The 24963-nt window shown below is 66.4% G+C and overlaps 2 protein-coding genes across 4 annotated transcripts; one reads left to right on the top strand and one right to left on the bottom strand.

Annotated features, from left to right (window-relative positions):
• The first annotated feature begins 9 nt into the window (after positions 1–9).
• On the top strand, positions 10–4965 carry CHLRE_03g174150v5 (uncharacterized protein). The gene is made up of 10 exons (XM_043060931.1): positions 10–458; positions 770–872; positions 1072–1357; positions 1490–1592; positions 1844–1890; positions 2146–2342; positions 2584–2765; positions 3052–3349; positions 3654–3860; positions 4141–4965. The coding sequence occupies exons 1-10, from the start codon at positions 220–222 to the stop codon at positions 4354–4356; spliced, it is 1878 nt and encodes a 625-aa protein (XP_042926060.1). The 5' UTR covers positions 10–219; the 3' UTR covers positions 4357–4965.
• A 12-nt stretch (positions 4966–4977) lies between these two features.
• Positions 4978–24189, bottom strand: CHLRE_03g174100v5 (uncharacterized protein). 3 transcript variants are annotated; one of them, XM_043060928.1, is made up of 16 exons: positions 24097–24189; positions 23488–23922; positions 22301–23396; positions 21634–22155; positions 21370–21464; positions 19899–21229; positions 19477–19817; positions 16718–19222; positions 16270–16551; positions 15886–16070; positions 14692–15714; positions 14200–14449; positions 13788–14054; positions 13307–13442; positions 7681–13118; positions 4978–7546 (listed from the first exon to the last, which is right to left on the bottom strand). In XM_043060928.1, the coding sequence occupies exons 2-16, from the start codon at positions 23679–23681 to the stop codon at positions 6566–6568; spliced, it is 14646 nt and encodes a 4881-aa protein (XP_042926059.1). In that variant the 5' UTR covers positions 23682–23922; positions 24097–24189; the 3' UTR covers positions 4978–6565. The 3 variants fall into 3 exon arrangements, with proteins under 3 accessions (XP_042926059.1, XP_042926058.1, XP_042926057.1); XM_043060930.1 differs by having other exon boundaries at positions 19899–21164; positions 21353–21464; positions 23488–24189; XM_043060929.1 differs by having other exon boundaries at positions 23488–24189.
• Between the last annotated feature and the right edge of the window lie 774 nt (positions 24190–24963).

Raw genomic sequence — 24963 nt, 5'->3', positions numbered from 1 at the left:
CCGTCCGATCTTGACTGAAACTTATGAAATTACTGAAACTCAAGGCACCAAAAGTAGACATATCAGCGCGCTCGATCGTCGCTCTACAGATTTGTTAGCGGGTTTCGGGGCTTTCTCATGTGTCCTACCTCTTTAACGGGCGTCGCCATAACTGCTATTCATTCAATATGAAAATGTTTGAATGCATACCTGTATGATACACAGCCCCGAGAGGAAACCATGGAGAACACACTACGACGAGGCCTCAATGCGGTCAGAGCGGTCCGTGCAGCGTACGTCAGCAATTTAGCATGTGTAACAGAGGGCGAAAACGTTGAGCTACGGCTGGCAGGGGAGGACGGGCTCTACAGCGCGACGTTTGGCACCACCGATGCCGGGAGCCCGAACATCGCTGGCGAGTCCCGGTTGGACCTGACCATGAGCGGCAGGCCGTACACGTGGGACGAGGACAGTGACCGGTGAGGCGTGACTGAGGTCAAGCTGGTGGCGGGCAAGGCAGTAAGCAGAGGCTGGCAGAGGTGGCAAGCTGCCATGAGCCGGGAGGGGTATCACAGTACCTCCACTCGACCACACCAGTCCATTCCGCATATGTGATGTGTGACAAAAGGGCGTACTAGTATGCTGTAGGTTGGGCTGGATAAGCTTCATGGCACGAGGTCAGATGCCTGGTTCCGCCGGCCTGCCTGAGGGCTGCCAGGCGCCCACTGCTCCAGCCATCACACACCCAATCACACTCTCCGCCTCCCAACCAACTTCCACACCGCCACAGGGAAGCCTTCCTGTACGCCGTGCCGTGCCCCTCCAACTCGGGCGTGGTGTACTTCTCCACACACGTGACCCTGATGCGACTCAACCCGGACAACAGTGTGCAGGTGCGAGCCATGGGTTACTCGCGTTGGGCCGTTGGGTTGCGGTGGCGCAGGCGCCTACCTAGCGGGTAGAGGTTGAGGCACCAGTGACCTTGGCCTCGCACCAGCAGGCGCCCGCGTCTGGACATGGACGTGTGCCGCCCCGCACCTGACAACCATGCTGCACCTCAGAAGTGCGCCCTGGTGTGCGCCCTCTTGGCAGGTGGTGGCGGGGTCGTGGGACCGGCCGGGGGAACGCGACGGGCACGGCTCGGAAGCCACGGTCAATGCCCCCTTGTGCCTGGCTCTCACGGGGACGCTGGCCAGCACCACACGAGGCGGCGCCGGCGCGGGGGCGGCTGGCGTTGCTGGCGTTGAGGGTGCCGCTGCTAGCGGCGTCGCGGGCGGCGGCGCAACGGGGGCGGCTGGGCAGGAGCCGGGCACGCCTAGCGCTACGGCTGCTGCGCCGGGATACCTGTTTTTCGGCGACGGCGGCGCCCGGACGCACGGTAGGCAAGGCATGCTTAGGCGGCTTTACAAACTCACGGACGTTCCGTTGGGTAGCGCGCGGATGCACTTACTTGGCTCCTAGTGTCACCTGGGCGACCTGTTAACGACGGGGCTGGGGCGTGTGTTCGCAGTACGACGGGCGAGACTGGCGCCGCTGGGGAGTACGGGCGCGGCCGGGGCCTTGTCGCCCGAGGTGTTGACCCTGCCAAACGTGGTCACACAGCGGCCCATAAGGTGAGGCCGGCGCAGTTGTGCACGTGTGCATGTGCTAGAGATTGCACACACAAGGAAGGGAAGTTGCAGGACTGTGTGTGTGCATTTGCCTGTGCTTGCGACGGTGATGGGACTGGCGACACACTTTTTAGCACACGTGAACAAGCGTTTGTGAGGGCTGCGCGTACTGTGGAGGGTGCGGGCTGCATAGGCTTGCACAGCCACAAGTTTGCATAGTGCTTGATATTCATTAAAGTATGAAACATTCGCAGCGCTCTGGCGTACGACTGCATACGCGGCGTCCTGTACATGGCTGACGGTAAGCAAGGCCGCCTAGGAGGCACATGCCCTGCAGTGTGTGCGAACTGCCTACCTCGGGTGCCAGCTAGTCATGTGGCCAAGGCATTGCCGTGCATCTGCTTGTCCTGAAGTTAAGCACGTCGTGCCTCTCTCCGGCGCACTTGTGCCGGCCCCCCCCCCCCGCCTTTTGCATGCTTTGCCCCTTGCCCGCCCCACTTGCATGCACGGCTGCCCTGATCATGCCCTTGCCCTGACCTGCCCTACACCATCCCAGCCGAGGTGGTTTATGTCATCCGTGACCCGCTGGGCCCCAGCCCCAGCATGGTGCCGGTGGCGGGTCACGACTGGACGGACGAGGAGCGGGAGGAGGTGGGCGAGTTCGGGATGGGGCCGGCGGGCGACGGCCGCCGCGACGGCCGCGGGGTGGACGCCAAGTTCTACTGCATATGCGACATCATGTTGGACAGCCGGGTGAGGAGATGGAGGCGAGGGTGGGCGGGAGGGATTCCCGGATTGGGGATGGGCGGGAGGGCTGCATGGATGGGAAGGGCACTGCGGGAGTTGCTTCGTGGGAGAGCTGTGTGTAGGTGTAGTGGGAAGTTACCATTCTTGACACGTGCAGGACACCCAGCGGGAAAGTTCGGCAAGTGGTGGGGCCTTTCCACATACGGCTCGTGACATGTCAAACCCTGCTGCCCTCTCCCTCACTCAGGGCCAGCTGTACGTGACGGACCTGGGCATGCAGACCGCCCACTCGCTGCCGTGTGTGCGCCGAGTGGACCCCGCAGCCGACTACGCCGTCACCACACTGCCCATAGCCCTGGGCGCTGCCACCAGCGCCAGTCTGACGCAGCTGCCAGGTAGCTGGCTGTGTGTGTACGAATGGGGCGGCAGGTGAGGCGGGCGCCGGGGCGGGGGCGGGGTCGGAGGGGACGTGGGAAAGAGTCGGCCCTTGCAGGGGAGGCACGTTTCTGTGTGTGGAGCCCACCTGTTCCTGGTGCTTCACTGTGTCTACTGAACTCTCAAGTAACCCCGCATGATCATATCATGTTTCTTGCTTTACCTTTAAAAGTTTGAAATACCCCACCACATTGCCACCGCCACTCGCCCTATCTGTTGGAAACACCACCACCGCCGCCGCCGCCGCCGCTGCTGCCACCACCTCCTCCTCCACACGCAGCCGGCTGCAGCTGGTGCACATACCCGGCCTGGAGCCCTGTGTTCTGCCGCCGCCCGCGCCGCCCGCGCCCCCGCCCGACCTGGCCGGACTGTCAGCGGACTGGGGCACGCTGCTGTCCGACCCGGTGGGGACCGGGTCTGACATAGTGGTGCACGTGGGCGAGCGCTCCTTCGCGGCCCACCGCCTGGTGCTGGCCGCGCGGTGCGAGTACTTCCGGCGGCAGTTCGCGGGCGGCTGCCGCGACAGCAACGCCGCCGAGGTTCACCTGCACGACGCCGACCCCGAGGCCTTTGCACAGGTGGCTGGGCGGGCGTTAGTGGGTGCAGAAGGAAGGGTAGACTCGTGGATGGGCGCTGCTCTAGTACAGATAGAGAGGAAGTGTGTTGAGGAGCTGCATGCATGCATGCGAAGAATGTGCAACGCCACAGTCGTTCCGACGACACGCCAATGCGCTTGCGCGTACGTGCGCAAGCACGCGCACGACGTGTGTATGCCTGCATGCTTGGCCCGGGCAGCGGAGCCCGCAGCTGGCACGCTGGCACGCGGACTGACTCGTGACTGTCAACTCCTCGCTCTCCTTTTCCCATCCACCTCGCTCGCAGCTGCTGCGCCACCTGTACACGGGTGACCTGGACTTCCCTGCGGCTCGGCTGCGGCCGCTGTTGGAGCTGGCGGACCGGCTGCTGCTGCCGCGTGTGGCGGAGCGGGCGCAGCAGCAGCTGCTGGCGGCGGCCAGTCCCGGCGGCGTGGTGGAGGACATGCTGTGGGCGGAGCGCATGGGCTTTGACCAGCTGCTGGCGGGACTCAAGGTGTGTTGGTTGTGTGAGGGCACAAGAGCAACACGCTGGCCAATGTGTGTGTATGTGCGCTTTGCGGGAACACAGAATGTGTGTGGCTCTTAGAAGGGGCAAAGGCGGCAAACCGTGGGTTATGATGTTAGCACCTGGCCCGGCATGATGAGCTTGGGTCTGGGCTGTAACATGTTGATGAAACCTGAGCGGCGGGTTGGGTATGACCATGGGTTGTTCGGGCCAATGCCTTTAGTGGAAGCATGCCCACACTGACACGTGCCGATGCTATCCACCGCAGGCCTACTACCTGCAATACGAGGGGCGGGTGCTGTCCACGGCTGGCGACGCGGTGCGCGGCATGATGGTCTCCCACCCGGACCTGTTCTTTGAACTGCATGTGGCGAGCGTGGTGCGCCGGGCCGGAGGCGGAGCCGGAGGTGGAGCAGGAGGGCCAGGAGGAGGAGGAGGAGGAGGGGCGGCGGGGGCAGCGGCAGTTGGTGCGGGGGGCGTATGACTGATGGACTGATGGACTGATGGGAGCCGGTGCAGGTGGGACTTGGTTGAGTGCGGCGGAGGGAGCCTGGGAGGGAGCAGGTGGGAGCGGAGCGGTGTGCCGTCGGGCCGACGGGTTGTGAAGGGGCCAGACGCGTCGAGTGAGAGGCTGGTGGGGGGGGAGCAGGGGTTGCACTGCGACTCCGTGGAGTCGTTGTTGTGTGCGGCTGTGCGGGGGCGGGTATGTGAATGCCACTGCCGCCACGCCGGTCAGCCTGGGGGCTGGTGGGCGGGTGGTCTTGTTAGCCCCCGAACAGCAAGGAAGATGCTGTCGCGGTCTCCGCTCAAAGCAGCAGCACGGTTGATGTGCAAATCGTGCTTCAAGGAGGGGTATCGTGAGGGTGTGGCAGCGATCTTATCGGCTTTCTAGATCATGATCTGCGTCGTGCTGCTCGTGTTTAGCATTCAGGGCATGGATGCATGCATGCACCGGGACCAAATGGGCTGCGGCCACGCCACGTTGGTGCATGTCTGCGGCCGAGGGCATCGAAACTACCTCACCTCCCGGACATAGCCGGGGGCGGTTGGAAGAGGCACCGCCCGCCATGTGTTCAGCCGCGTCCCGCTGTCAAGCACAAGCACAATCAACACAAGCCAACAACGTACATGCTGTGTTGCCGTATGCTCGCCAGCAAAAGCCGCATACTAGACACCGGCAGGTCTGAATCTGCCCGCCGCTTTTTGAGCAGCGCCGCGCTCACCTCCTCCACGTGACCTTGCCTGCAGCCTGCCCCCTTCGCTACGCCGCGGAACTGGGATAGCGTCGTACGCCTGATTTCGGTTTGACTTGTAAGTACAGTGAAAGTGAAGCAGCGGGCACACAGCTTTCAAGGTTTAAAGGTTGGTAGTGATGAACACTTGCACGCCACAGCCTTGCTGAAGTACTAACTCGTGGCTGTTGCAAACCGGCGCAACCTGCCGCAATCCCTTCTTACCAACATGTTTACTACGTGCCAGAACCAACAGGCAGCTCACATCCACGTCGAATGGCTTAAGGAACATAGCAATGACGGTTTAAGCAGCGCACACATTGAAGCATTGAAGTTCTCATTTCAGGTAAGCATCAAAACAGGGGAGTCGCACCAAACCTGGCCTTCGTTGCTCATGGACCGCAACCGCACTAGAACGCCTCATTACCGTACAACCGTGAGTTAGGCAGAGCTGGCGTCCGATGGTGCCGGCGGATGCTGGCAGATGACGCCTAATGCCACGTGGAAGACATCGTAATTTAGCCTCCGGATAAGGAACTGGGGCGTGACAGCTAACTTCAGGTACCGCCAGGTTCAGGTTCATACGACTATCCCAACCGCCAAACAATGCGCGAAATTTCGACTGATTCTCGTTGAGTGCTATCCAGGATTGACCTTGACCATTGGCCTGCTGGGTCCCTTTGCCCTATGATGTACACTAGGGTACATACAAATGGCAGAATCCCCTTGTATAAGCAGTTGATGAATCGGATAAAACTGACTACCCGTTGACTTGCTTCCCCAGTCGCCGTTCAGGCGGCCGTGCGCAGCCGTGCGTGGCCAGAAGTTTGGCTGCATGCGTACCGTTGAAGCCAGCTGCTATGGGTGCTGCATGCTTAGGGATGCTGCACTGCTGCTTCACGTGCTGCATGCTTGATGTGCCACCCAAACACCGGTCACCGGCAAGCCTTATCAAGCATCATAATCAGGGCAAACCCAAGTGGGGTAAACCGCAAACTCAATACATTCATACTCATGCGAGCACCAGTAGGGGAGCACGTGAACCAGTGCAGCGCCTGTCGGCGCAATGACGAGGAGCAGGGCTCCCCCTCGCTATGCGCAGATTCGAACTCGCTCCCATCACAGTTGTCCTCTCTTGCCGGTTGCCCAAGCACTCTCATGCACATTCGAGACTCTGACTCTGGTTCGCAATTACGTCAGTGTTAGCTGGATTGTTGTTCCATAGCCTCTACAGGCCATTTAGCAGCAGCACCAATAGCCAGCCAGCCAGCCAGCCAGCCAAGCAGGCAGCCGCAGCAACAGCCAGCCAAGCATAGGGAAGCAGGCAGCGGCGGCGGTGCCGGTGCAGTGACTGCCGCTCATGATGAAGATGCCGCCGCGTCTGCTAATCTGCTGCTGAGGTACCGGCATGCAAGCGCTAATGTCCGTGGCACACCCGGGTCTGCCATTTGCTCCTACTGCTCACTGGTCCGGCCAGCTCTGCTGCGGGTGCCACTGTGGGTGCTGTGGCTGCCGTTGCTGCTGCGGTGTCGGCGACGTCAGCTCGTACACACGCTGCCGCAGGCGTGACGCTTTGAGCGCCAGTTGCGCCACCCCGGTAGACGGCGAAGATGCCGTCCGCAGCGGACTGCTGTCGCCGCCGCCGCCATTTGCACCGCCGCCGCGAGCAGGCATCCGTGTACCGCTACTGCCCATGCGGCTCACAGATGAAGCACCCCTGTCAAGGGACATTCTTACGGCGGGGCCGTCCTGCCCGCGGAAGCGTGCACCGATTGGAGACGGTTGCCGGCATCGCAGCAGGCCCTCGGCCCCGTCATCGTCGGTGCTGCTGCTGTGCCCAATGCCATCTACAGCACTGCCACTGGTGCCGCTGCCTCTGACGCCACCCGACGCAGCGGCTGAGGGTGCCAGTCCTGGCGTCGTTGCCGCGGGTGCTACCGCGGTCGTGCCGGCGGGGAGTGATGGCAAGGCGAAGGAGCTGTGTGAAAGGCGGTGGAACCCGCTGCTGATCCCGCGGTTGCGCTGCACAGGCGGAAAGGCCTGCGCCGGCGGTGGCTGCATCTGAGGAGACACGGGCGCCGGCGGCAGCGGCAGGCGACTGTGGGCTGCCGGGCTGCTAAGCATGGGGGCAGGCCCGGCGGCACTGCAGGTTTGGGCAAAGGGTCCGCCGGAGCTGTTTGGCCTCAAGTCACTGCTGGCTGCTGTGGCCGCGAGTGCGTCAGCCGTGACATCGGTACCGCTGAGCTCGACGGAACTACTGCTCCTGACGCTTGCGCAGGCGGTATCGGTGCGGAGGCCAGGCATTGCAACGGCAGCCACGCCTGCTGCAGCGGCCGCGGCCGTGCGCCGCACCGCAGCCAAGCCATAACCGCCGCTGCTCCCGTCGCCGCCTCCGTCACGCAGCAGCCACATGTGCAGCCGGTCAAGCACAGCCATCCATGCCTGTAGGCGCAACACACAACGGGTGGTTTCGGTAATCACAATCAGAGTGGGATAGGCCAGCCAGCGCACAATGGAGCTTGGGACTTTACAGATTACGTCACAGAATGTTCAGGAGCCATGTCAAGTGGACGCACCTGCAGCTGCTGCTCCGCCGCTCGCAGCTCTGACACCATCACCTCCATGGCCGCCACAAGAACCAGCACCGTGCGCGTGTGGGACGCATAGCGGGACGCCTCACCGGCTGCAGCCGCCACCCCACCACGCCGCTGCTTGCATTGCTCACGCCTCTCAGCCTCAGTCAGGTTTCTGTGTGTTGCAACGCGAAGGCCTGTGCTGCCATCCACCTCCTCCTCACTCGTCACTTCTAGGGCCTCTGCGACAGGGCCTGGCCCGGCGGCCAGCACGCCACGCGTGTCGGGGCCAGGACCAGGCGCCGCCGCTGGCACGGGCGATGAGGCCGCCGGCTCATCAGCAGCCCAGGCGCCCGCCACAACCGCCGCAAGGCGTGACGTTGTGGCGGTGCCGCCAGCCGCGCTTCCTCCGAGACCGGCGGCGCTACGGGGAGAGGTCAGGGTGGTGGCGGCAGCGGTGGACGGCGCTGGCGAGGTGGACAAGACGGCGGTCCTGGAGGCCGCAGCTGCTGCGGCGCCAGCCATGCCGGCGCCTGTCACCAGTAGCGGCCGCAGCATAGGCGATTGCAGCCCGCTGTGGGCAGTGATGCTGCCGATGGCATGCTCTCTGCTTGCGCCTGTGCCGCCACCGCCGCCGCCGAGGCTGGCATTGTGCGTTGTCGTCGCCGCGCCTGCCGCCATCCACATTCCGTACGCGAAGCGTGTCAGCCTGGACGTAGACTGCCCCCCGCCGAATGACGCTGGCCCCGGCGCTGCAGCCCTGGTCGCGCCGCTGGCACTCGCGCCCACAGCCGCGGCGTGCAAGTGGTGCTCCTCCACCCCGTCCTCGGCGCCGTGGCCGCTCTGTCCCGCGTGCTCGGCAGCGGCGGCGGCGTTCACGAACAGCCGCCAGTCCGGCACGGAGCTCACACGCGTCGGCAGGGGGCGCGGCAATCCGCCGCCAGCTCCCGCAGGCTGCTCCCAATGTTTCTGCAGGGCAACGCCCGCAACCTGCACGCCGTCGCCCCCAACATCTTCTTCTTCGCCCTCCTCGAAAGCCAGGCTGTCGAAGGTGCTGGTGCCGGCGGGCCGCAGCCGCGGCTGTTCCTGGTGGCGCTGCCTCTGCTCGTGCTGGGCCACCAGAGCGGCGATATGCGCACTGGAAGTGGTGGGGGGTGATGATGGGGTGTCTGCGGCGGCTGCGGCTACCGGGGCGGCGGAGGTCTGGGACGCATGGTGGGACCGTTTGCCAGTGGTGGATGCGAAGCGCGCCAAGGGCACCACTGGGGCTGCGGCAGGATTCGGCATGCCGACAGTGAAAGTTGAGGCGCCGGCGGTAACAGGCCGAATCTGCGGCTCTGCCGGGCCCATCGCAATGCTGCCGCCGCTGCGAGTGACAGGCAACCGCCCAAACACGACTGCGGCTGTAGCATTGGCTGTAGCGGTGGATTCAGCAGGCGCGGCAAGCGCTGTGCTTGCAGCTGCGGTTGCAGCAGCGGCAACGTGCGCACTCCACCCCACAGCACTGCCGCCGCCCGCCGGCTGCCTGCCGCTGCTGCCGTCCGCCGCCGCGCCAGCGGCGGAGTTGCTGGGGTTCTGGAGCCAAACCTGCTGCGGCGCCGGACGTTGGTGCTCGGCCTGCACACCCGCACCGGGGGGTGGCACGGGCGCACCGGGCACGCGGGAAAGCAGCCCGGGAACCGAGTCGCCGCGCTTGGGTGGCGGGTTGTGGCGGAACGCCAGGGACACTGCATCCATGCTTCCGGCAGCGGTGGAAGCATAAGCAGCTACCACTGGTCCCGGCACCGCCACCGCACCATCCACCGTTTGAGTCCTGCCCAGCGCTCCGAAAGAGCTCTGAGAGGACACCCGGATGATGGGCGCCCTTGGGCTCTCCGCTGTCGCAGCGCCGTCGCCGTCAACAGTGGCTCGCGGCAGCACCCGCCGCAGCAGCGCACCTCCGCCCCGCGCACCCAGGGCCGACTCCGCGCCGCTGCCATCGCCATCAAACTCACCCACCGGCATTGCAGCCGGTGCCACGTGCGCCGCTGCTGGCGCCACAGGTGTCGTCGGGGGTGCCGCAGTCGGTGAAGCCACGGCCAGCAGGTTCCGAAGCGCCTTGTACGACTGCTGCAGGGTGATGGGGCCTGATTCCACTCGGGCCGCCAGCCGCCCTAGCGACCTGGCCCGCAACTGCTGCTGACCTGGCTGCACCGATCCCACCTGGCCGCCCACCGGCACCGGGGATGCTGCACCCGACGCCGAGCCCAAGACCGCTGGTGCTTCGATGTCAATGCCCGGCACGGCCTTGGCTGCCTGCTCCTGCGTCTGCTCACTGCCTGCGCTCATGCGCACACCGCCGCCACTGCCACTGCCGCCCAGGCCCGCAGCCGAAGAACGCAGTACCAATGTACGCGGCAGCTGGGGCTGTGGGGCAAGCGTGACGCCGCCGTCGGTCCCTACTGCTGCCGGCACGGCACTGGAAGCGTCTACGGCGGCACCGGCAGCGCTGTGTATCACGCCCCGGCTTGCGCCCCTGCCAATGCCGGCGGCAGCTGCTGCAAATCCCAGTCCCAGCGGCTGCCCAGTGGCCGTCAGGAGCTCCTGAGCCGTGACCGCAGAGGAGCGCCGGAAGGATGCGAGCCGGGAGCGCAAGGGCAGGCGTGGCGACAGCGTCACAGATCGGCTAGCCGCTACTGCAGCCGCCGCCGCCGCCACAGCAGCTGCTGCGGCTCCGGTGGGCATAACCATGCCGCTGGTGCTGCCGCCATGCCCAGAAGTGCTTGCAATGCTGACACGAAGGAAGCCGGTGTCAGTCCAGGGCTGGAAAGCACGACTGCCGATGGCGCCGCTGGATGCAGGCCCTTGCGAGTAGTGGGGCGTGGCGCCACCGCTGCTGCCTTGGGTCGCCTCCTCCCCTGAGTCCCGGCCCGGCAAAGGTGACAGCGGAGGCTGAATGTGAAGCTGTTGCTGGTGGCGCGCCGGAGACGGAGCCACCGCCGCGGCGGCCTCCTTGCTGCCACCGCCACCACCGAAGCGAAGCATGAGGTTGTGAAGGACGGTGTTGGCCAGGGCTGCAGCCTCTGCCGCGGCGGCGGCATCCGCTGCCGCGGCAGCAACCTGGTCCGGCGAATGCAGCAGCTCGGGCGATGTCTGCCGCTGCGGTGACCGTGTGTTGCCCAGGACTGACGGCAAGTCTGGCGGCTCCAGTGCCTGTAGGGCTGCATAGCCGGACGCGCGGCTGTCTTGATTTGCTCCCGCCCATGTGACAGCATCGCCCGACGCACTCACGCCAGCAACCGCGGGCTGGATGGCCGAGAACCGCCGGCGGCCCCCGCCGCCACTGCCCTCGGCAGCAGCGGCCTGAACCCCAAAATCGGTGCTCCAGCGCGAGGGGTCCGCACCCGCCAGGACATGTGCGGCGGCTGCAGGCAACGGCGTGCCGTCGCTGTCGCGTGCCATGCGTGATAACGCCGCGCGGTGCCGCGAGCTGCTGGATGGCACCTGCAGCTGCAGCTGCGACTGGCTGCCAAACTGGTGCTGTTGGGGCGAGGAAGTTGTGCGGCGCGGGAGGCGGTGGGCTGCCGCCTGCGAGGCGGCCGCCGCCGCCGCGGCAGCCGACACGGCCGCAGCGATGCCGACGGTCATCAATGGCCGCGGCATGAGCGAGCGGTTGGTGCTGAATGAGCCCGCCGGTGACCTTATCAGCGGCGACCCCTCTGTCGGCGACGTCAGCAGCGGGGCCGGTCCGGGGGCCAATCTGTTGCCCGACGGCGACTGTAGGCCCCAAGCCGCCTGAGGCCGCAGCAAGCCCGTTGCCGGCTCCGGCAGCTCCGCTTCGCCGGCGCCGAAGGCGGGCGGCGAGTCCGGCTCGCTGCGCCATTTGGACACAGAGAAGATGTCGTCGGCCTCGCCGTGGGCCTCGGCGTCGGAAACGGCCGTGGAGAAGGACTGCGTGGATCTGTGGCTAGGGAATGGCGCCGCGGGGCTGCTCCCGACGGGCGCAGGGGCGTCCATGTGTGACGCGGCGGCGACCTCGTCTTCTTCGGACCGAGGGTCCTCCAGAAGCGTGGGCGGCAGCTGCGGCAGTAGCAGCATCTGATGCATGCGGCCGCCGCCTGAGCTACTGCCAGCGGCCGCGGCGGCGCCGCTGGGTCCTGAGGCAACAGCAGGCGCCTTTGGCGAGCTGCCTTGCCGCGTGACACTGAACATTCGCGCTATCAAGTTCTTGGCACTGCCGCCACCGCCCACACCGCCATCCACACTGTCGTGCTGGCCTGCCTCTGTGGCCGCCGTGCCCCTGCGGCCGGCGCCGCCAAGAGCAGCGAAGCCGACGGCGAAACGGCTGCTGAAGGAGCGCGTCATCGCGGCGGCGGCACCAGCGCCCGTCACCGTCATCCCGCCGCCAGGAGACCCCAGGACGCCGGCACCTGCAACCAGGCTGCGCTGGGACCGGCCCGAACGAAACGACCGCCGTGACGCGATGAGCATCTGGCCGCCGCTGTTGCCGACCAGATCATGCTGCCGGCCGCGACTGAGGCGGCTGCCGCGGCGGCTGAGGACACCGGTGAAGCTGCCCGTCGCCGCGGCCGCCGCCGCCCCGCCGGTGGTGGTAAGGAACGGCGACGTGGCACTGCTGCCGCCGCCGCTGCCGCTGGCCGACGCAATCGCGATCTGCTTGAGTGACATGGTACGCAGCGCAAAGCGTACATCGGAAATGTCCAGCGCCGCGCCTCCACCTCCACCTCCACCTCCGCCGCCATCGCGCCCGCCGCCTTTGCCGCCGCCACTGCTGTCCATGAAACGAAGGGTCGTGGCTGTCGCGGTGCGGGAGCGCTTGATCGGGAGAGGCCCCGGCGAAGCGGTGGCGTCGACACTGCCCGCGGCCGCCGCCGCCGCAGCCGCGGAGGCTGCGCTGGCGGCGCCGCCAGGGAACAGCGGCGTGGGCAGCTGCAGCAGCAAGGGCGCAGGGGCGCCCAGCCGCAGGCCACGGTTGCTGATGTCGCTAGCGAAGCCCGCGGCGGCGGCGGCGGCAACATGACTGGTTGACACCTTGATGTCCGCCAGGTTTGTGAAGCGGGTGCCGCCAGGCGTATCCGGCCTAAAGTAGCCGCCGCCGCCGCCGCTGCCGCCACCACCACCGCCGCCACTGCTGTCAATCTTGGCTTTACCCGGGGCTGCTCCTGTACCGGCTCCGCCGCCGCCGCCGCCCCAGTAACTGCTGCCACCGCCGCGGTCGCAGGCCTTGCCGAGCCGGAGCATAGCCAGCGGCAGTAGCAGCCGGGCCCAGGCGCGATAGAGCCTGCCGCCGGCCGGCGGTGGCTGTAGCAGCCAGTCGTCAATGCGGCAGGCCAGGGCCTTGTTCTTTGGTGCGCGGCGCAGGTTGTGCTCCAACCACCAGCGCAGTATGCGCATGATGTCCTGCGGCACACCCGGCTGACCTGCCGTTGCCTGCTTCAGCTCTGCGTGGCAGGAACGGAAATAAAAGTTCGGATTCCCACCGGCTCAAGGGTCAGGGCTGCCTGAAGTAGAACACAGACACACACACACACACACACATACACACACACACACACGCGCGCGCACACACACGCACACACAGCCACACGCACACGCCTGCCCTGACTCCTGCCACGTCACCAGCGCTCACCAAAGAAGGGCCCCAGTAGCAGCACCAGCACGAAGCTGCCCAGCAGGATCTGGAAGGCGAAACAGCTGAGGCCGTACACAAGCCCCGTCACCACGCGCTCGCCTGGGGCCAGGCTGGACGCGGACAGCAGCAGGGCCTGCAGGCCAGAGGGTAACGCCAGTGGCACAGGTGAATGGGTTGATGCAGGGGACCGCAGCGCATGCGCGGACTGCGGCGGGCACTGCTGATGCCCCACGGTAACAGGACAACTAGAGCAAGCGCTGGAAAGGTTTCATAGCGCCGTCCACGTTTGCAACTAGCATCGCCACCTCCATGCTGAAACTCGTCATCTTGCAGCCGGCCTCCCTAGGCGTGTGTGTGTGTGTGTGTGTGTGTGTGTGTGTGTGTGTGTGTGTGTGTGTGTGTGTGTGTGTGTGCGTGTGTGTGTCCACGCCGGCCCCCTAGTGATGGCCCGCCCACCCAGCCGCCCCGCCATCCCCACCTGGAACACTCCCTCGTCATCCCCCAGCAGCACCAGCTTGTACATCCACGCGACCGCCGCCGAGTAGGAGGACAGCTGCGCCGCCCGGCTGGCACCCTGTGTGGCCATCACCGCCGCCGCCAGCATGACCACCACCACCGTGGCCACCGCAAACAGGTGCGTCAGGCCGGGCAGCGCGCGGGCCAGGGTGCCGCTGATGACGGACAGCCGCGGCTGGAAGGACAGCGCGTGCAGCAGGCGCACCAGCAGCAGCGCCAGCACCAGGGCCTGCGGGGACCAAGGGCGTGCGGGTCGGGGCTGCGGAGTTGCCAAGTAGACGGGGGCGGTGGGCGGGGGGCCGCTGTGAAGAGCGGGATACAGTGCTTACAACGCACACACCACTGCATGCACACTCGCGCGCACACGCACGCACCTGTAGGAAGCTGTACAGTACCACAGCGCTGTACATGTCGTCCACACGCCCGAACTCAGCGCCCACCGCCTCCCACGCCGAGGTGTCGGCAGGCAGCCGCCAGCGCCCCGCCCCGCCCGGAGCCGGGACAGCAGCGGCAGCGGTGGTGGCGGAGCCGTTGACGGTGACTGAGGGGGCCGACTGCGGCTCCTGGCGTCTGATGAGGAAGAATCGAGCTGGCGAGAATGTGTCTGCATCATACACACTGCCCCTGTGCACAAACAGACAGGCCGCCGCATTGAAGCAGCGCATGCGAGTCAAGAGGGGCGATGGATCGCACGTGTATGATACGCATCGCTCACACATTGCCCGGAAGCCCCACACACGCGCGCCGCAGCTCCGCGCCCCCCCTGCACCCCAGCCACCCAGCTTACCACCAGCTCTCCCCCCACCTCCTTGACCCCGCCACCCACCACCACCACCCACCACCCGCCACCCACCACCACCACCCACCCTGCTGTGAAGTCGTCCTTCACGCTTAGCCGAATGGCGTATGTGAAGAACACGCCCAGGGCCGCCGCCATCAGCCCACACACCACCGCCTCATAGCACAGCCAAAGCACACTCATGGCCGGCCGGTAATGCACGCCGCGGTCCGCTGCCCCACTGGTGCCGCGCCGGCTGCCGCCGCCGCTGCCGTTTGCTTTGGCGTTGGGGCCAGCAGCCGCCGCCAGGCTCCTGCTGCCCCACCGGCTGTGGCGGCGGTGGCGGCGGCCGTCAGTGTCCATGTCATGGTTGGCGGCGGCGGCGGGAAGGCCGCCGTGAAGGATGCCGCCGCGGGCTCCCTGCTGGTGTTGCCGGCCAGCAGGCGGCGCACTGGCAGCAGGGGTGGAGGCGGTGGGATCGCGGCCCCACGCCTGCGCTCCCTCCGCCGCCGCCTCTACAGCCTCTGCAACCGCCTGGGGCCCGCCGGCAGCCAACACCAGCTGCTGAGTGGAACGAGGCGGCGGTGTGCGATCCGGCGGCGGCGGCAGCAGCCCGCTGGAAGCGCCTTCGGCCTTGCCGTCGGCCGTCCGTGCGAGCATCTGAGCGGCGGCAACCACAAACGCACTCGCGCCGCCAGTACCGGTTCCCATGCCCGCGGCAGACTCGCCGCGGGCACTATCGCTGTCTTGCCACCCTGCCGCCAACCCCAACCCCTTCTCCCGCCCTTCATGAATCTGCTCCCACTTCTCCTTAAGCCGCCGCCGCTCGCGCCTCAGCGCCGCCTGCTCTGCCAGGGTGTGATATGCGTCCCAGCCCGCGAGCAGGCAGTAGCAGGCGATCAGCAGCAGCAGCGCCAGGTCCGGCAGTAGCCGCCGCTGGAACGCTTTCACGTCAAGCCGCGACAGGGCCTCGCCGTAGCTTATAGCTGGCAGGCCCAGCAGCCGTGCGGTGGCGTGAATGACGCCGCTGTCCTGCCAGGTGAAGGACGCGGACCACACGCCGAACACGGCCGCATCGGCGGAGTAGAAGACCAGCGTCGCCTCCAGAGACCTGGAGTAGGGTTGGGGAAAGGGAAGGGAGGATGCGAGGGGAGTGGGGCGCGGGAATGGTGGGCAAGCAGGCAGGGACAGCTCGCATGCTGACCCTGCTACTCTCGTTGTGCCTGTCCAAACGCGCACACATACACGCACACATGTATAACAGCATGCAAAACACACGCACTTGGTGAGCGCTGCAGACAGGTAGGATCCGCGCGACAGGTAGTCCAGGGCCTGGGCCGCCCGCTGCGCGCTCAGCCGCACATCCAGCAGCAAGGGGTAGCCGGCGGCCAGGCGGCGGGGGACGCCGGGCAGGGGCAGGTGGAAGAAGCCGTAGGGAACGCCCGCGGGGTTGAGCTCAGGGGATCCCTGCGGAGGATGCGCGGAGGCAGGTGCGTGGAGGCATGGGGAGGAGCAGGCTAGCTGCGCGAGCGAGGTTGGAACCACGCCCATATGGCGGTGGCGGTCACGAGAAGTTGGGCAGCCGGTGTGATCCCCGCTGAACAAAATAAACAAACCGTACAGGATCAGAAGTCACAGCCGATCAACAGAAGCCACAAGTGCGCACCTGACTTGTGTTGTAGTAGTCAGATGCGTTCAGGTCGGGTTGGAACATGCCCGACCTGAGCTCAAAGTGCGGGTCGATGCCAATGCCGCCCAGGTCGCCGCCGCTGCTGATGTAGCTGACGGCGCGGCCGGCGGCACTAGCAGCAGCCGTGGGACTGGCAGCAGCTGCGACAGCCTCAGGGGCGGCGGTGCAGCTGGGCACCAGACTGAAGTGAGTGGTGCGGCGGCACAGCGCGCCGTCAGCGCTGGAGCGGTCCCGCACCTCCTGCGCCGTGCGTCGCACCTGCAGGTAGGCAGGGGCGGCGGCCATTGCCGTGAGTACGACAGAAATGTGGCAGCAGTACGAGTCACACACACGCTTTCCCAGCCACAGGCCACAGTCGCCGCAGCCACCACCCAGCCACCCAAGCAGTCACCTCCAGCAAGCCAGCCATGCAAAGTCAATTCACCTGGTGCAGCAGAAGGCCCGCAAGCACTCGGTTCTTGGACGAGCCCACGTGGCGTGCGCGTTCTGCCGCCCGCACGTCCCACAGACTGTAATCAAAGTCCCGGCCTGACGCTACTACGTATCCATCAAATCTGCCATCCCTGCCTGTAGATGTCATCAGTCGCCGGCGATGATGGTGAAGTTGGCTGTTTGAAGCGTCATTGGTCGTGTTCGGTTCGGTTGCCGTTCCAAAAGAAGTTTGGGGATTGTTTGTTTTACTTTCAGCAGTTCGGGTGTTCGCCGCGACTGTGAAGGCGAAGACGGCTCCGTTGCCGGCGCCCCTCAGCCTGGCACAAGCCAGGAAAGCATTGAGTTCAGTGGTATTGTCGCTCGTGCCGTTGATTGCGGTGTCTGTCGAGCCGCCGTCACCCGTCAGGGACTCGACGCCGCCCCATACTGTCTCCGCCGTAAGCAGCGCAAGCCGTGCGGACTGGGTCGCCTCCGTCAGAGCAGCCTGGAACAAGCTTTGCACGGCCGCCGCCGCAGCTGTGACGTTGGCTTGCGCCGCCAATGTCGCCACCAGCACACGCAACGCCTCGGCCGCGCGCGCCTCTGCTGCCGCCTCTGCTGCCGCGCCCTCGCGCACCCACTGCCCCACCAGTGCCTCGTACTGGGCATCACGGCCCTCAAATGCCGCCGCCTGTGCCGCCGCCAGCGCGGCCGCCGCCTCTGCCGCAGAGGCCGCCTCCGCCGCCGCACGGTCCACGTCCTCAACCGCACCCGCCAGCTGCGCAGCCAGGTAGTCGACCCAGCTGATCTGCGGGGTGGTGCAGGCGCTAGACAGGCCGCCCAGGGAGACCAGGGCGCCGCCGCTGGCGGCAGCTGCGGCGGTGTTGCTGGTGTTGGCGGCAGCGGAAGTCAAGTACGGCGCAGCAGGCAGAGATGGGTCCGGGACGCCGCACGCGGTAAGCGAGGTCACATCTGCCGCTACTGCTCCCAGCTGGGCAAGGCGGCGGAGGCTGTGTCGGCGGCCGCCGGAGGCTGTGGCGGCCGAAGGCAGCAGCTGAGCTGGTGTGGGCCGGAAGGCCGCAACAGCTGTGATGATGGACATGGATGACACACGCAGTGCGTATATCGTAGTGGCGGCAGCGGCATTGCCTGCCGTGAGATTGAGTTGCTGCTGCTCTGCAGGGCTGAGCTCAAGAATGGTCACAGTGCTGCTGCTGCTGCTGCTGCTGCTGCTGCTGCTGCTGCTGCTGCTGCTGCTGCTTCCAGCACCCAGCTCCATGCCACGAACTGTGCCGGGCGCCATGCCGAGCGCGGTCAGCGCAGCCGACATGGCGGCTGCAGCAGCAGTGCGTAGCCCGCTGGCAGTAGCGCCAGAAGTGCCACCGCCGGCGCTGGCGAGCAGCCGCATCGCTGCAGCCAGGTCCTCCACAGCCGTCCGGTTCGTGGCAGCAGCAGCTGCTGCCGCTACTGCCGCAGCACCCGCAGCCTGCTGCTGCTGCGCCGGCAGTAGCTGCTCCACCCAGGGCACAAACACGAGCTCTGTCAGTCGAGTCACCCGCACCTCCTCGACCGCTACCAGAAGCTGTAGCGCCGTGGCGGCGGCTGTAGCAGCACCTGCGGCGGCGGCCCCGGCGGCGGCCGCGGCCTGCACTCTGTACACCACCCGGTACGTGCCTGGCAGGCAGGCGCCCGAGCTCAGCTGCGCAACGCTGCAGCTGTTACCGCAAGCCGGCGTCGTCGCAGGCATATCTGCACTTCCACTACTGCCGTCGCTGCTGCCACTGCTGCTGTCATCGCACACCGGCTCCACGTGAACCTCAATGAAGGGCGTCAGGTCGCCCTCCGCAGTGCTGTTCGCCACGGCTGCACAGGGGCGCGACTGCTGCTGCTGCTGCTGCGCTGGTCCAGCAGAAGTTGGACTACCGCTGAGCACTGCGGATGAGGTCAGGGCAGAGAACGAGGCGCAGGGCGCCAGGTCTATGGGCGAGGGCGTACCATACGTAAGTGTCAGCGTCTGGTTGGCCGCTGCGCCTCGGTCCAGGGCCACAGGCGGCCCGGATGCGGCGAGTACGCCGCCGCCGGAGACGCTGCTGCCGTTGGCCGGCAGCGGCAGCAGCTGATGCGAGGCGGGCAACAGGAACAGCCGCGGCGCTGAGCTGGTTGCGGCGCCAGCCGCCGCCGCAATCTGGTTCAACGCGGCCAGCGCCTCGCAGGGGACCTCGCTGCACACGTAACGTCCAACGGTGGCTGCACCAGCCGCTGCACCGCTCGGCGCATCGCACACGTACTGCGCCGCCGCCACCTGGCCGTTGGCCTCGCCGCACGGGCTGACCACGCGGATGACCCGCTCCGCCACCGCCACGGCGCCCGCCGTGTCAAACACGGCCAGGCTCAGGCGCAGCGTGGCGCCGGCGGGTGCTGTGGTCGTGTCCACTCCACAGTCCGCCGGCTGCTTGGCCGCAAGGGCGTGCGCCCGGCACTGGCTGGGCGCGCAGTCGGCGGGCGGGCACAGCGCCACCTGTGCAGGCACGTACGGCACGGCGGCGGCGATGTGCGAGCACGGCTTGTCAGGTGCGCATACATCACCCGGCCATAACAGCCGCGAGTTACTGGATTGCACTCAAATTGCTAAAATACGGTAACACCAGTAAACTACTCCCGTATGCAAAGCCGGTCCCAAAATCAAGCCCAGCGCCAACCAAGCACGCACAACCAACAACAGGACGACTCGTTTGGAAAAGCGTCCTCCTACGCACAACAGCAGCGACTCACCAGCTGTGTGATATTGCCGTCCTCGGCGTCCCAGGCCGTGGCGTTTGGCTCGCAGGGCAGCTGCGGCGTGGGCACCTGCCCGGCTGCGCAGCGGCGGTAGGCAGTGCCCTGTCGCACCGCCACAGCCTGGCCCTCCAGCACCGCCGGCGGGTAGGACCGCAGCCGCAGCTGCGGCGGCTGGTTCGCCGCGCCCAGCGGGGACACGTAGGCTGCTGCTGCTGTAGCTGCATCGCTGCTGCTGCTGCCGCCGCTGGTGGCAGTGGCAGCATAGGCTAGCTGGCTTTTTAGGGCCGCCAGCAGCCCAGCGCTGCTGGCGGCGCCGGTGGTGGTGGAGATGGTTCCTGAGGTTTGGAGAAGGGCTGCCGCCGCCGCCCCGGCTGTTGCGGCGGCTGAGAGCCCCGCCAGCATGTCTGCACACACGCCTCCCGCGCTGCAGCGGCCGTCGCCACAAGGCTGCTCGCCCTCCTCGCACAGCTCCTCCACCACGACCACTCTGCGGACCACCAGCTCGTCACCCGCTGCCGCTGCTGACGCCGCCGCCCCCCCATCGGAGAGGAGGGGCAGGTGGAAGCTGATTATGTGGCGTCCCGGCCGCCGGGTATCCAGGCCGCAGTAGCGCAGGCCCACCAACACGAACGGCCGCGGCGCCGCCACGCCTGCGGCAGCCGCGCGGTCGGCGCACGCCACCACCCGGCCCGCCAGGTCGCCGGCCGCCGCCACCGTGGCGTTAGCCCCTGGGTCACAACTCTCGGTGTCAAGCCCCTGGCACCGGTCGTACGGCACACCGGCACGCACACGCACGCTGCTGCTGCCCAGCAGGGTAAGTGTCGGTGCGGCGGCAGTGGAGGAAGATGCCGCTTGGGCACCAGCGGCAACAGCAGCAACAGTGGCAGCCGCGGGCACGGAGACGGCGAGCGCGGCGGGCGCCAGTAACAGGTCAGCTGCGGCGCCGGCGCCACACACGCCCGCGACACTGCAGCTGCGAGCGGCGCCACCGCTGCCGAAGCACGCGACCTCGGGCGTACGGCAGAAAACGTACACACGACGGTACACCGTACGCGCACGGTTCCCGGCCGCATCCGCCACGTCGTACGCCAGCACGTACGGCAAACTGCCTCCAGCCGCCGCATTGCCCGTGGGCACGTCCGTACGTACGGCGCTGACGAGCGCCCCTGACGGCGCCGTGATCGTGACGGCGATCAGGCTGGGATCCAGCAACGATTCCTGCTTGGGCTCATCCGGGTACGTGTCAACCAGATCTAGCGCGACCGCCCCTGGATCCAGGAACGTCTCACCCACGAAAACCGTGTGGATCATGCCGTACACACTGCCCGTGCCTGTGCCCGTGTCGTACAGCTGCCCCTCGCCCAGCAGCGTGATGGCTGGTGGCGTGGTGTCCGCCAGGAGCCGCCGTGCGTTTTGCGGCTGCTGTGAGGCGCCGCCGGCGGCGGCCAAGTCAGCCTCTTGCTCCGCGAGCTCTAGCTCGGAAACCACCACGCTTGGTGGCAGCGCGGCGGCGGCGTCGGGCGCCGTAGCTGCGGCGGTAATGTACTCGGCAGCTGACGTCAGCAGCGAGCCGGCGACCAGGGCCGAAGCACCCGCACTGAAGCTCCAGCTGCTGTTGCTGCTGCTGTTGCTGCTGCTGTTGGTGGTGGCAATGGCCGCCGCTCTGGCCGCCGCCACAAGGTCTGCGGTGGCGAGGAGGCGCGCGTCGCAGGCCCCGAGCACGGAGCACTGCATGCTGTCCGAACACCTGTACGAGACAAGGGAGCAACGGATTAAACGGATGGCAGAGCCGTGCATTGCACGTTTGAGTATTGAGCGCATGGGCGCACGAGCAGCATGCAGCCAGGAAGGGATGGGATGAAACCAGCACCTTCGTGCCGTACGTGCCTGTGCTCGTGTACGGCTGCACACGCGTCGTACACCGTTACGGTGCGCTCCACACGGGCGGTGTTCCCCGCGGCGTCCCGAGCCACGTACGTCAACTGTGCGTACGAGCGATTGGGTCCGTGTGTGTGAAAGGGGGCGGCGGGCACGGTGGGATGTGAAGAGGCGTCGGACGTATGATGAGTGACTGGGGAAAGCAAGCACGCGGGTAAGGCCAAGTGCAGGAAGAAACAATGCCCAACGCGGTTTGCAGCTGCACGCACCCACCGTCAGCGGACGTCCTGATGGAGTCACGGCCTGCGTGTCCACTGTACCCTGCACCTCCACCGCCACTGGCACCGTGCGGCTGCTACTGCTACCACTGCTACTGCTACCACTGCTACTGCTACCAGCACTGCTACTGCTGCCTGACACCCCCGGCGACGACGCCATGACCAGCTGCTGCGCCGCCGCGCCGAGCTCCGTGTACGGCTCGTACACAGCCACCCGCACGTGCGCCGAGCCTCGCAGTGCAATCAGCAGCGGCGGCGCCTGTGCGACCGCCGAACCAAGGCTGCTAGGGGCCGCTGGTGGACTGCCGGCTGCCAAGCCGCCCTGCTGCGCACTCCAGCCGTCCGTGCCCGCCTGATCGCCTGTCGCCCCCTCGCTTATGACGAAGGAGGCATCGGCCAGAAGCATGTCCTCGTCAGGATCTGTATAGTCATCACTGACGCCACCGACAAGCCTGTTGCTGGCCGAAAAAGCAGCATCCTGAAGATCCGTGACCTCCAGCATTGGCAGCGCGTCGGCCTGCATCCAGCCACACATGAGCAGGGCCTCACGTTAACTGAGCTAACGATTGCAGATGTTACGGCTGGCCTGTGTCCGCTTCAATGGGATCCCAGCCCAAGGGAAGGGATGCGAAGTTGCATGCTGTGCCCGGACGCTGACTTACCCTGACAGAGGGTGGCGGGGGCGGGGGCGCTGCTGGCGAGCCGAGGGCTTGTAGCAAATTGGGACTTGCCGGTGCGGGTGGGCTTGGAGGCAGCCATAGCGGGGACGCAGTCACTGCTGCAGGCGGTGGGGAGGGAGGTGGAGATCTGAGCGACTGCAATGTGCCACCACCCAAGGCTGCAGGCGGCGGCTGTGGGGGTTGCGAAGGTGGGCCCGCGAGTTTGGGTGGCAGTGGATTCATTTGTGCCGCGCTGGGCTGTGGAGGGCTGGGAGGTGCCGGGATCGAGCTAGGAGGCGCCGGGCTGGGAGGCTCCAGGCTGGGTGGAGGCGGGCTGGGAGGCTCCGGGCTGGGGGGAAGCGGGCTGGGAGGTGCCGAGCTGGGAGGATCCGGGCTGGGAGGCGCCGGGCTGGGAGGCGCCGGGCTGGGAGGCTCCGGGATGGGAGGATCCGGGATGGGGGGAAGCGGGCTGGGAGGCGCCGAGCTGGGAGGATCCGGGCTGGGGGGAAGCGGGCTGGGAAGCCCAGGGCTGGGTGGAGGCGGGCTGGGAGGCTTTAGGCTGGGTGGAGGCGGGCTACGAGGCTCCGGGCTGGGAGGCTCCGGGCTGGGGGGAAGCGGGCTGGAAAGCCCAGGGCTGGGTGGAGGCGGGCTGGGAGGCTCCGGGCTGGGAGGTGCCGGGCTGGGAGGTGCCGGGCTGGGCGGCCCAGGGCTGGGTGGAGGCGGGCTGGGAGGCTCCGGGCTGGGAGGAGGCGGGCTGGGAGGCTCCGGGCTGGGAGGTGCCGGGCTGGGAGGCTCCGGGCTGGGAGGTGCCGGGCTGGGAGGCTCCGGGCTGGGAGGCTCCGGGCTGGGAGGTGCCGGGCTGGGAGGCTCCGGGCTGGGTGGAGGCGGGCTAGGAGGCGCCGGGCTTGGAGGCTCCGGGATGGGCGGAGGCAGGCTGGGAGGTGCCGGGCTGGGAGGCTCTGGGCTGGGTGGAGGCGGGCTGGGAGGCGCCGGGCTGGGCGGAGGCGGGCTGTGGGGAACCGGGCTGGGAGGCGCCGGGCTGGGAGGTGCCGGCGACGGAGGCGTCGGGCTTGGCGGTGCCGGGTTCGGAGGAGCAGGGCTGGGCGGAGGCAGCGATGGAGGTGTCGGGCTTGGGGCAGGTGGGCCAGGAGGAGCCGGACTGGGAGGCGGCGGGCTGGGAGGGGCGGGGCTGGGTGGGCGTGGGCTTGGGGGGACAGGCAACGGGGGTGCAGGCGAATGCGGTTCTGGACTCGGCGGGGCAGGGCTGGGAGGTCCCGGGCTGGGAGGCGGCGGGCTGGGAGGAAGCGGGCTGGGAGGCAGCGGGCTCGGAGGAAGCGGGCTTGGTGGGTGGGGGCTTGGTGGCGGTGGCGGCGGCGAGGGGCATCCAAAAAGGAGGCAATCAAGCAGCTGCAGGTTGCGCCTCACCAAGGAAGCCGCATCCTGTGCTGTGCTGACGAGAGCACTTTCCTGGAAAGGAGGCTGCTCGGGTTGCCGTCGTGGAGACGCCTGCGTTCCCGGCTGCCACAATGCTGACCGCGGGAGAGACTGTGCGGCATCTGGGCCCTCCCACGCAACGTTCTGCCAGCCCTGCCCGGCCGGGCCATCAAGTATTCCCGCGGGAGCTCCTGAAGAGACATATAGGCAATCATGTCAATGCAGAGGCCTCGCGCAACCCGCAAATCGAGCAGAGGACTCCCGCCCCGCCCGAGGTTTCGTCGGGTACCAGTGACAAAGCCTTGAGACGTTTGCGACGTCAACGCCGTGTAATAACACTGTTGTTATGGTGAGCTTCTACATACCTTGCGTGCATACAGCCAAGACTGTCCACAGCAAAACGGCTGAGTAGCAGCTCGCTGATTTCGCTGAGTGCATGGCACACCAGAACCTGCATCACTATTCCATCAAGCACATCTGCTATATATAGTCAACTAAACGCGCGCGCGCGCAGCGGAAAACCCGGCTCTGTTTCTCGATACTGTCTTCTTGGATTATATTTAGCAGAGCTGTAACCCCCATGACAGCTGATGCAACTTATACATTGGTGAAATGCTCGCCAAGCTGGTCGGGGGAAGAATGAAATACTTGCACTATGGCAGCCTGCTCTCTGTACTAGGTTGTGCGTGCAAAATTGAGCAGATTTCTACTGTTGCTTCACAGGAAACGGGCTGTATCGATTCGCGACTGGCGCATCACCCACGTGGATGGCATGATGACGCGAGAGGACTAGATCGTTGGCGAAACGTCCAGCGAGGAACGTTTTGTTCGTATGATTGGCGCCAAGTAGGTTGCTGTTCTGCTGGGTGTATATATGGGACCTGTTTAGTCACGGTGGGCCTGAGCTGAGCGTGCTCGCGATGACCACACGCCCCAGCTACAACCACTATAGGGCATTTCATGGCCCATCGCGTTGCAAGAAGGTGCTGGCGGTGGGGTCAACTCCAGCTTCACAACACAAAACCGTTATACCGTGTGTGCGCAAATCGATTTGGCCTCAGCTTATTATGATATATACTTCAGCCTGGCATCTGCAGCGAATGTATCAGCCTTATCTCAGGTGTTGCTGGTTGACTGTGCCGGCTTGTGTGAATCATGTAATCGGGCGGCCGGGCTGAGCAGCTGGAGCCGTCGGCCAGGGGCTTCTCGGACGAGCCCTTGCTGTTGACACG

Source organism: Chlamydomonas reinhardtii, chromosome 3, assembly GCF_000002595.2.
Source record: "Chlamydomonas reinhardtii strain CC-503 cw92 mt+ chromosome 3, whole genome shotgun sequence".
Lineage (NCBI taxonomy): Eukaryota > Viridiplantae > Chlorophyta > Chlorophyceae > Chlamydomonadales > Chlamydomonadaceae > Chlamydomonas > Chlamydomonas reinhardtii.
Note: the sequence above shows the minus strand (reverse complement) of the source record. Positions and strands in the feature narration are given on the sequence as shown.